The 12780-nt window shown below is 41.0% G+C and overlaps 1 protein-coding gene across 2 annotated transcripts in view; it reads right to left on the reverse strand.

Moving 5' to 3' along the window:
- The window catches only part of ADAMTS12 (ADAM metallopeptidase with thrombospondin type 1 motif 12), a 560388-nt gene that overhangs the window by 239003 nt on the left and 308605 nt on the right, over positions 1–12780 (reverse strand). For both annotated transcript variants that reach the window (XM_056545369.1, XM_056545379.1), the window contains exons 5-6: positions 2845–2928; positions 62–186 (exon numbers count right to left, since the gene is read on the reverse strand). In XM_056545369.1, coding sequence (XP_056401344.1) covers positions 62–186; positions 2845–2928 — 209 coding nt within the window. The remainder of the gene's footprint in view (positions 1–61; positions 187–2844; positions 2929–12780) is intronic.

A 12780-nucleotide genomic window follows, 5' to 3' on the forward strand; every position in this document is an offset into this window, starting at 1 on the left:
TTTTAAAAGAAAAGAAGCAAACAAACAAAAAAGAAAGCCATTGTATGTGACCGAAAAATACCTTGTTAATAATACGGCAACGTCGTGATGTGCTGGATGTGAATCGCTTTTCGGGTTTATGCTTTTCTGCCACTTACAGAAACTGGCCAAAGTCTGATCGGCATGGTGGACAATTTTTAGGCCTTCCTGGACAAGAAACAAGAAAGTTTTCAAGACTTTTTCTCACAACATACATTTTTCATCTTTCAGAAATCCTTTTTGAAAACTATAAGGTTTGAACCTCTTACAAGCTGTGAGTTGTTTTGCAACAGCTGGAGGCACCCTGGTTAGGAAACACTGTTCTGTGCTAACAAAAATCATATCCATGTATAAATCACATGGATAAAGTAACAAACACACAAAGCTTAAAATAAAAAGTGTGCCAAATGCTTTGAACCCACGCGTGTTTAAATCTGCTCAACTACAACTTTAGGGCACATGGTATATGGTCACCAGGCTTAAAATGGTACTCTGCCCCTAGACATCTTATCCCCTATCCAAAGGATAGGGCATAAGATGTCTAATCGCAAGTGTGGTGAGGGTGTGATGAGGGCATTTTGTTATTACTCTAGGGGAAGATGGCATTAACCCCTTGTGTTTGTGACGCCAGGCTGTGGTTTTACCTCTACACCACCCGAAGGTATGCTGTTGGATCCTGGGCTAGGCACAGGGGCAAATAATGACTCTGATGCCAAGTTACGGAACAACGGCAGTTTTGCTGAGGTATACAGGTGTAATAGTCTGGACAGCTTTGTTAGGTCCAAGAAGGTACCCAATGACTTCAGAGACTTTAGGGCTCGCTGGGACTTGTAGTGGATTTGGACAATTTGCTGCTGGCCCACGCTGACTGTATTCAGACTGATCTTGACTGACTTCACCCTGTATCTAGCTTACCAAGTTTTGACGTTCACCTGTGGGGTACTGGATTAGTGGAAGCGTGGCTGCGTGATAGGCCTCAGCACACCAGACACTCTCTCAGGACTTGACTTCACTGTTCCTCAGCTAAGACTCAAGAGGCTGAACTAGCTCCTCCCAGGGTTTATATGGGGGAGACTCTGGAGGCGTCCCATAGGTCATCCTATTAGTCACATGATTACTGGTACCTTTCTTGGTTACAGCACTTAGTAACAGTATTTAAAGGCACATAACAGTATAATGACATTATAATAGACAACACAATGTATAATTAACCATTATGACATACATAAAAGAGGGACTCAGGGGACAAGGAAATAGAGTCTGCCTGACAGGACAGCAAGGGTACAGGGGTGCAACTCCTGTACCGGGCCACCACAAACTCCCCCTCTTAGCAACAGCCATCCTCGGTGCCCAGTCCTAGAGGGCAGATGAAAATAAGGTTGCCACTGAGGCTCTGTAATAGCAATGAACAGTTCCTGGGGCATTTCACAAATGTCCTTCTCAGGGCTCGTGAACAAACAAACTGGGGAAGAGTCCATGTAGCATTGCTCTTAATGTCCTTACATGCTCAATTGATGAGGGTGTTTAGAATTGGGATAATATTTTTAGGACTTGCAACAGCATACTGGAGAATAAGGATAAGTTCAGATAGGGCTGCCGGAGGCTTTCTACCCAAATGCCTTTGCTAATGGGGCCCTTCGGCTACTGGACACAGTTCAAGCTGGGGGGGGGGGGGTACTTTTTGTATAAGGCACACACCTGTATCCTGTTTGTGATGCCAAAAGTTGTGGTGAGGGTGTGAGTAGGGCAGATGTTTTTACCCTAGGGGTAGATGGCATTAACCCCTTGTGTTTGTGATGCCAGGGCGTGGTTTTACCTCTACACCACCTGAAGGTATGCCGCTGGATCCCGGGCTAGGCACGGGGGTAAATAATGACTCCAACGCCAAGTTACGGAACAAAATTAACTTTAAAGTTAGCACTTTTAACAAAGGTCTTAAAAGGGTACTCAACTCAAAGGGGTAATCAACTGGTGCCAGAACGTTAAACAGATTTGCAAATTACTTCTATTAAAAAATCTTAATCCTTCCAGTACTTATCAGCTGCTGCATCCTACAGAGGAATTCTATTGTTTTTCAATTTATTTTCTGTCTGACCACAGTGCTCTCTGCTGACACCTCTGTCCATGTCTTGAACTGTCCAGAGCAATAGTAAATCCCCATAGCAAACCTCTCCTGCTCTTGACAGTTCCTGACATGGACAGAGGTGTCAGCAGAGAGCACTGTGGTCAGACTGAAAAGAAATTAAAAAAGAAAAGAACTTTTTCAGTATTATACAGCAGCTGATGACTCCTCGCATTCCAGGAGTATTAGTTTTGTAACAGCTAGAGGCACCTTGGTTGGGAAACACTGACCTAGGGGGTCACTGGTGGGAATGAGAAGTGATCTCGGAGTTTTGGACAATACTGATGATTTCTAGAAGAGCCAGCAATATATATATATACATATAGAAACTTTACATATATTATTGCATAGGAATACTGAACAAACAGTTAAAGAAGCACTCTGGGAATGTTATTTTTCGCTAATATAGTGCAGCATAAGCTATTATTAAAAAATAATGCACAGGTCCTTGTACATGCCTTGTTCACATGGTTAAATTTTTACTTAATTTTTCACACTTTTTTACTGGCTACTTTTGCTGCGATTTTCCAAAATGGTTGAAAAATTACACACTTTTACTGTAATTTGCACAGTTGGGGTACAATATCGACATTTTTGTACAAGTACTATATATATGATGCACTGTAGGAAGATGACTGACAGCACTGAAAGGGTCAATGACAGATGATACTCTAATAACTAACACGGCACAATGTGCCACTTACTTCTTCTTCCTCCAGCAGAATGACCCGCACCACTTTTATGTGAATGGCATTACCGATGCTGGGATCATGGAACAATCCGGCTACCTGTAGGAGGTAATGAGATGGTAATTGGTGACCCGTAATAACCCATCAGAGGAGAACAGCAGCACATGTGTCATGAAAGCAGCGAGCATGGAAAGAAGGAGAACGAAGATTACATTGTGACGGAAATAGTTTCATTCTTCTCGGAATCGAATAAACTAGTATACAACCCCATTTTTAAGGATGAAACTACTGGTCAACGAAAGATGGATTTAGACCGGCGCTTCTCAAACTGTGTGGCTCCCCCTGTTTTTACTGTTGCACAGCTGTATTGTATGCTGTTGTAGCTTTTCTATGGTTTAGTAACATGACTGATATATTTTGTGCTTATTATAATGTTCTATGGAGTTCAGGAGATACATTTTGAGATATAAAAGAACATTTTAAAGGGGTACTCCAATGGAATTTTTTTTTTAAATCAACTGGTGCCACAAAGTTATACAGATTTGTAAATTGCTTCTATTTAAAAACCTAAAGGGGTACAGGGAAGTTAAGAAAAATAAAAATTTCACAAAGCCACCACAATGCCTGTTCTGTGTCCCCTGTAGTTATCCATGTCTCCTTAATACCTTTTCCTTGTTTGCAGCACAAACTTCAACTCCCAGAAGTCAGTAAGCTCTGTGTAATGGCTGCCAGCCAACTGCTTTCACTATCTGTATGCATGCTTACACTGCAGCTCACACACACTGTACTTTTCTTTCAGACTGTCCTTCCTCCAGCAATACATCATGCTGTGCTCTGAATAGCAGAAGTCAGTGATTAGGTATTCAGCAGAAAAACAGCAGCTATGTGCTCAGTTGTGACTGAGAATCTTCATTGCTTTTCTCTCACAGCTCACAAGCTCCTCACAACCAAACAGAAATCAGTCAGAAAAAAAGGTAGTGTTGTCCTGAAGGGTGGGGGCTAGTCTCAGTGAGGGTTTTACATCAAGATAAGGGGGATTTGGGAATTACATGTTCCTCGAATTTCCTGCCTGCAAGTGACAGCTGAAAGAGGGAAACTGCTGTATATAGCTAATGAATGATATTTAGAAAAATACATAGGTTGGGGAGAGATAAAGGATTGGCTATGGGTTTAGTTCCCCAGAGTATCCCATTAATCCTTCCGGGACTTATCAGTTGCTGTATGCTCCAGAGGAAGTTGTGTAGTTCTTTTCTGTCTGAACACTGTGCTCTTTGCTGACACTCTTTTTATTATAAAAATACAAAACTTATCCAATACAGAAAAAAGAAAACAAGCTTAACCAGCTATAACATAAATCAAAAACAAAACCCTGCCTAACCGGCCAGCCCAGCTTAACAGAAAAATGTATAAATAAACAAACCCACTTACCTAACCAAACTATCTAAGCAGCACACTGACACACACATACCGAAAATGAACATAAAAATAAACATAAAAATAGCACAACTCGGCTTAAAATAAATAAATAAATAAATAAAAAATAAATAAATTAGCACTACCCGGCTGTAACTCAAAAACATCCCTACTTGGGAAAAACACAAGAAGAAAACAAAACAATAAAACAAAACAAAAACATAGCAAGTACAAAAAAAAAAAAAAAAAAAAAAAACCTGGAATAAACCTAATAAACCACATATCAACTGAAATAAATAAAATAAACCACATATCAACATAACTGGTCTGACTGCCAACACAATATAGAATATAAATAAACAAACAAATATATAAACATATAAATAAACATATGCATCATAGGCGTGCGCACAGGGTGTGCCGGGTATGCCCAGGCACACCCTAATCACCGCGGCCGTGGAGCAAAAGGGGCAGCTGCCCCGGGCCCTGTAATTCCTGGGGGCCCAAAAGCAGCTCGCCCCTTTTGCCCCATGGGCCCGTATTGCGCCGCACGCTACCTTTTTATGTTCGCCGCCGTCGTCGTCACTCATCCCCAGGCAGCCAGTACCGCAATGGCTGTTTGGGAGATGTTCACGTGACGTGATGTACGACGTCACGGGCGGCATCATAGAGAGGAGCGGAGCAGAGAGAGTCTCCCGCCCCTCTCAGTCCCCACACGGCTGCTTCCAGAATCCAGGCCGCATTAGGGGACCCACCGCCGGATATGTGAGTATGTATAATGTGTGTGTGTGGGGGGTATTTATTATATAGTGTGCGTGTGTGTGTGTGTATGTGTGTGTGTGTGTGTGGGGTGGGTGGGGGGGATTTATTATATAATGTGAGGGGGGATTTATTATATAGTGTGGGGTGGGGGGGATTTATTATATAGTGTGGGGTGGGGGGGATTTATTATATAATGTGAGGGGGGATTTATTATATAGTGTGGGGTGGGGGGGATTTATTATATAGTGTGGGGGTGGGGGGGATTTATTATATAATGTGAGGGGGGATTTATTATGTAATGTGAGGGGGGATTTATTATATAGTGTGGGGTGGGGGGGATTTATTATATAGTGTGGGGGGATTTATTATATAATTTGAGGGGGGATTTAATTTATAATGTGGGGTGGGGGGGATTTATTATATAATGTGAGGGGGGATTCATTATATAATGTGAGGAGGGATTTATTATATAGTGTGGGGTGGGGGGGGGTTTATTATATAATGTGAGGGGGGATTTATTATATAGTGTGGGGTGGGGGGATTTATTATATAATGTGAGGGGGGATTTAATATATAGTGTGGGGGGGATTTATTATATAATGTGAGGGGGGATTTAATATATAATGTGGGGTGGGGGGGATTTATTATATAATGTGAGGGGGGATTTATTATATAGTGTGGGGGTGGGGGGGATTTATTATATAATGTGGGGGGGGATTTATTATATAATGTGGGGGGGGATTTATTATATAGTGTGGGGTGGGGGGGATTTATTATATAATGTGAGGGAGGATTTATTATATAGTGTGGGGGGTGGGGGGGATTTATTATATAATGTGAGGGGGGATTTAATATATAGTGTGGGGGGGGATTTATTATATAGTGTGGGGTGGGGGGGATTTATTATATAATGTGAGGGGGATTTAATATATAGTGTGGGGGGGATTTATTATATAATTTGAGGGGGGATTTAATATATAATGTGGGGTGGGGGGATTTATTATATAATGTGAGGGGGGATTTATTATATAATGTGAGGGGGGATTTATTATATATAGTGTGGGGGGGATTTATTATATAGTGTGGGGGGGGATTTATTATATAGTCTGGGGGGGATTTATTATATAATGTGAGGGGGGATTTATTATATAGTGTGGGGGGGATTTATTATATAACGTGAGGGGGGATTTATTATATAGTGTGGGGGTGGGGGGGATTTATTATATAATGTGGGGGGATTTATTATATAGTGTGAGGGGGGATTTATTATATAGTGTGGGGGGGATTTATTATATAATGTGAAGGGGGATTTATTATATAGTGTGGGGGGGATTTATTATATAGTGTGGGGGTGGGGGGGATTTATTATATAATGTGGGGGGGGATTTATTATATAATGTGGGGGGGGATTTATTATATAGTGTGGGGTAGGGGGGATTTATTATATAATGTGAGGGAGGATTTATTATATAGTGTGGGGGTGGGGGGGATTTATTATATAATGTGAGGGGGGATTTAATATATAGTGTGGGGGGGGATTTATTATATAGTGTGGGGTGGGGGGGATTTATTATATAATGTGAGGGGGGATTTAATATATAATGTGGGGTGGGGGGGATTTATTATATAATGTGAGGGGGGATTTATTATATAATGTGAGGGGGGATTTATTATATATAGTGTGGGGGGATTTATTATATAGTGTGGGGGGGGATTTATTATATAGTCTGGGGGGGATTTATTATATAATGTGAGGGGGGATTTATTATATAACGTGAGGGGGGATTTATTATATAGTGTGGGGGTGGGGGGGATTTATTATATAATGTGGGGGGGGGATTTATTATATAGTGTGGGGTGGGGGGGATTTATTATATAATGTGAGGGAGGATTTATTATATAGTGTGGGGGTGGGGGGGATTTAATATATAGTGTGGGGGGGGATTTATTATATAGTGTGGGGTGGGGGGGATTTATTATATAATGTGAGGGGGGATTTAATATATAGTGTGGGGGGGATTTATTATATAATTTGAGGGGGGATTTATTATATAATGTGAGGGGGGATTTATTATATATAGTGTGGGGGGGATTTATTATATAGTGTGGGGGGGATTTATTATATAGTCTGGGGGGGATTTATTATATAGTGTGGGGGGGATTTATTATATAACGTGAGGGGGGATTTATTATATAGTGTGGGGGTGGGGGGGATTTATTATATAATGTGGGGGGGATTTATTATATAGTGTGAGGGGGGATTTATTATATAGTGTGGGGGGGGGATTTATTATATAATGTGAAGGGGGATTTATTATATAGTGTGGGGGGGATTTATTATATAGTGTGGGGGTGGGGGGGATTTATTATATAATGTGGGGGGATTTATTATATAGTGTGGGGTGGGGGGGATTTATTATATAATGTGAGGGAGGATTTATTATATAGTGTGGGGGGTGGGGGGGATTTATTATATAATGTGAGGGGGGATTTAATATATAGTGTGGGGGGGATTTATTATATAGTGTGGGGGGGGATTTATTATATAATGTGAGGGGGGATTTATTATATAATGTGAGGGGGGATTTAATATATAGTGTGGGGGGGGATTTATTATATAATTTGAGGGGGGATTTAATATATAATGTGGGGTTGGGGGGGATTTATTATATAATGTGAGGGGGGATTTATTATATAATGTGAGGGGGGATTTATTATATATAGTGTGGGGAGGATTTATTATATAGTGTGAGGGGGGATTTATTATATAGTCTGGGGGGATTTATTATATAATGTGAGGGGGGATTTATTATATAACGTGAGGGGGGATTTATTATATAGTGTGGGGGTGGGGGGGATTTATTATATAATGTGGGGGGGATTTATTATATAGTGTGAAGGGGGATTTATTATATAGTGTGGGGGGGATTTATTATATAATGTGAAGGGGGATTTATTATATAGTGTGGGGGGGGATTTATTATATAGTGTGGGGGGGATTTATTATATAATGTGAGGGGGGATTTATTATATAATGTGAGGGGGGATTTATTATATAGTGTGGGGGGATTTATTATATAATGTGAGGGGGGATTTATTATATAATGTGAGGGGGGATTTATTATATAGTGTGGGGGGGATTTATTATATAATGTGAGGGGGGATTTATTATATAGTGTGGGGGGGATTTATTATATAATGTGAGGGGGGATTTATTATATAATGTGAGGGGGGATTTATTATATAATGTGAGGGGGGATTTATTATATAGTGTGGGGGGGATTTATTATATAATGTGAGGGGGGATTTATTATATAGTGTGGGGGGGATTTATTATATAATGTGAGGGGGGATTTATTATATAATGTGAGAAGGGAGGAAATTATACATGTGAGGCGAGGATAATAATGATTATTATAATCCTGCCCTCACATATATGTAACATCTCTCCCTCACATGTATAATCTGATAATCCCCTCCTCACACTGATTATCCCCTCACATATAATATCATAATCAGATTATATGTGAGGGTGAGGGGATAATCAATGTGAGGAGGGGATTATCAGATTATACATGTGAGGGGGAGATGTTACATATATGTGAGGGGTGGATTATAATAATCATTATTATCCTCCCCTCACATGCATAATCTGATAATCCCCTCCCCCGTACGTATCCTGTACTGATCCTGAGTTATATCCTGTATTATACTCCAGAGCTGTACTCACTGTTCTGCTGGTGAGGTCACTGTGTACATATATTACATTACTTATCCTGTACTGATCCTGAGTTATATTCTGTATTATACTCCAGAGCTGTGCTCACTATTCTGCTGGTGAGGTCACTATGTACATACATTACTTATCCTGTAGTGATCCTGAGATATATCCTGTATTATACTCCAGAGCTGTACTCACTATTCTGCTGGTGGGGTCACTGTGTACATACATTACATTACTTATCCTGTACTGATCCTGAGTTATATCCTGTATTATACTCCAGAGCTGTACTCACTATTCTGCTGGTGGGGTCACTGTGTACATACATTACATTACTTATCCTGTACTGATCCTGAGTTATATCCTGTATTATACTCCAGAGCTGCACTCACTATTCTGCTGGTGAGGTCACTGTGTACATACATTACATTACTTATCCTGTACTGATCCTGAGTTATATCCTGTATTATACTCCAGAGCTGTACTCACTATTCTGCTGGTGAGGTCACTGTGTACATACATTACATTACTGATCCTGTACTGATCCCAAGTGTGTGTGGGATGGGGGTGGGGGACCAAAAAAAATAGCTTGCCCAGGGTCCAATCAAAATTAAAGAAGGCCCTGTCTATTATACATGCACTGTACAGCAATCATACATCCATTATACATCCACTGTACAGCAATCATACATCCATTATACATACACTGTACAGCAATCATACATCCATTATACATACACTGTACAGCAATCATACATCCATTATACATACACTGTACAGCAATCATACATCCATTATACATTCACTGTACAGCAATCATACATCCATTATACATACACTGTACAGCAATCATACATCCATTATACATACACTGTACAGCAATCATACATCCATTATACATACACTGTAAAGCAAGCATACATCCATTATACATACACTGTACAGCAAGCATACATCCATTATACATACACTGTACAGCAATCATACATCCATTATACATACACTGTACAGCAAGCATACCACCATTATACATACACTGTACAGCAAGCATACCACCATTATACATACACTGTACAGCAATCATACATCCATTATACATACACTGTACAGCAATCATACATCCATTATACATACACTGTACAGCAATCATACCGCCATTATACATACACTGTACAGCAATCATACCGCCATTATACATACACTGTACAGCAATCATACCTCCATTATACATACACTGTACAGCAATCATACCGCCATTATACATACACTGTACAGCAAGCATACATCCATTATACATACACTGTACAGCAATCATACCTCCATTATACATACACTGTACAGCAAGCATACCGCCATTATACATACACTGTACAGCAATCATACCTCCATTATACATACACTGTACAGCAATCATACCTCCATTATACATACACTGTACAGCAATCATACATCCATTATACATACACTGTACAGCAATCATACCACCATTATACATACACTGTACAGCAAGCATACCTCCATTATACATACACTGTACAGCAATCATACCGCCATTATACATACACTGTACAGCAAGCATACATCCATTATACATACACTGTACAGCAAGCATACCACCATTATACATACACTGTACAGCAAGCATACCGCCATTATACATACACTACAGCAATCATACCTCCATTATACATACACTGTACAGCAATCATACATCCATTATACATACACTGTACAGCAATCATACCACCATTATACATACACTGTACAGCAAGCATACCTCCATTATACATACACTGTACAGCAATCATACCGCCATTATACATACACTGTACAGCAAGCATACATCCATTATACATACACTGTACAGCAAGCATACATACATTATACATACACTGTACAGCAAGCATACATCCATTATACATACACTGTACAGCAATCATACATCCATTATACATACACTGTACAGCAATCATACATCCATTATACATACACTGTACAGCAATCATACCGCCATTATACATACACTGTACAGCAAGCATACATCCATTATACATACACTGTACAGCAATCATACCTCCATTATACATACACTGTACAGCAATCATACATCCATTATACATACACTGTACAGCAATCATACCTCCATTATACATACACTGTCTGTGACTGTACAGCAATCATACATCCAATCCATTATTAATGGATTGGATGTATGATTGCTGTACAGTGTATGTATAATGGAGGTATGATTGCTGTACAGTGTATGTATAATGGAGGTATGATTGCTGTACAGTGTATGTATAATGGAGCCTCCAATCCCAAAAAAAGTTTTAATAAAGTTTTTCATTTTGTTTGTATTGATATTTATGAGTGTAGGTATGTTTATGTATGTGTGCATGCAAGCAAGAGTGTGTATGTGTGTATATATATTACACACACGCGTGCGCTTCGTGAGTTTGTGCTTTAGGGTGCACACCCTAATGCAATAGGCTGCGCACGCCTATGATATGCATAAATAAACATATGCACTACAGAAAACCTTTTTACAAAGTCAACAGAAAACCCTAGGGGGGAAAAAAAATAAAAATAAACGAGAAATAACCCTACACAAAAATTGTGCCCTCACCCACACCACCCCTCCTGCACATGGGTCAGAGTCCATACCGTTCATACAGTCCACAAAGTCCTGTCCTTAACTGACCCATGTCAGGTCCCCCCAAAGCAAACAAGTAAACAGAAACACCACCAACCACAAATACAACCTCCCCACCTAGCACTCTTCCCAACCAACTTATACACAAACTTATGCACACTAAACCACAACCCACTTTAGGCCCAAGTTTGGTCGCCTGTAAGCCCTTCTTACTATATCAGCTTCAAACAAAACAAAAAGCTAGCGTGCACACGCATTAGCCCACCACCGGGAAGAAAGATGGCAGACTTGATACATCAAAATAATTTTAAACTCTTTCCCTAACTCCCCCTACAATTCTCCCTAATTCTATCCCTCCATTAAAACTGACCCTACTCTCACCCTATCTCTATCCCTATAACACTTCCCCTAACCCAAATAAAAGGTACTCTACCCAAAAGGTCTAGTACCTAGGGCACATCAAAAGAAAACCCTCTCCATAGGAGAGAAGCCCTACTGGTACCAAGACTGCCATACTCCAAAGACCTGATCTTCCCGAGGTCACCGGTGATATTCCTACAGACCTCCACCTCGGAGAGGATTTTTTGTTGGGTTTACACTAAACACTGTGCGTTCCACGTGTAGTACCTAACCACTAAGCTAACTAAGAATAAAGTGCCCCGGTCTCGGCCACCCAGGTTCCTAAATGCCCCATAAGCCCACTCCGGATAGGTAAGGCCGGCAAGCTGACTCCAGCCGATGGAAGCACCGACCCGGTTGTAAACCCCTAAATTAAAGGGACAATGAAGCAGGAAGTGGTCCATGCTTTCCAGCGTGTCCCCGCACTCTTCTCGGGGACATCCCCGGTCATCAGAGTTCCTGCACTTCAGGTTGTCCCCTACATATAGCTTCCCCTGAATGCATGAATGCAGCGCCAGGCCAATTCCCAAAACTTCTGGGGGATCCTTTTCATGTTCAAAAGATACAACCCCACCCTCAGATCCCGACCTGGGCAGTCCCTGAGCGCCAGAGGCTTCTGGAAGTGGGTCAACAGAATCCGTTTGTCAAGGAACCCGTTTGTCAAGAATCCTTGACTGGGTCGTGATCTCCCACACTCCCAGACCCCATCGACGTATCGCCTTCAGAGTCGGGGTAGCGTAAGCCGGAAGATATCCATGGGGCGTATGGAGGTCCTTCACTCGCCCTCCTCTCTCCCATTCCTGGAAGAAAGGCCGTAACCATTCCCTGCAGGAGAGTACCCATGGAGAAGCCCTCTCTGACCAGAGGTTTGAGTTGTTGGCTTTCAAGAAGGTGTTCGTTAAGAACACCACCGGGTTTACCATAGATAAACCCCCTAGTCTCCTTGTGCCGTACGTAACCTCCCTCTTGACTAGGTTCATCATGTTCCTCCATAGCATCTGGA

The sequence above is a fragment of the Hyla sarda genome, chromosome 1 (assembly GCF_029499605.1).
Source record: "Hyla sarda isolate aHylSar1 chromosome 1, aHylSar1.hap1, whole genome shotgun sequence".
In the NCBI taxonomy this organism is placed as follows: domain Eukaryota; kingdom Metazoa; phylum Chordata; class Amphibia; order Anura; family Hylidae; genus Hyla; species Hyla sarda.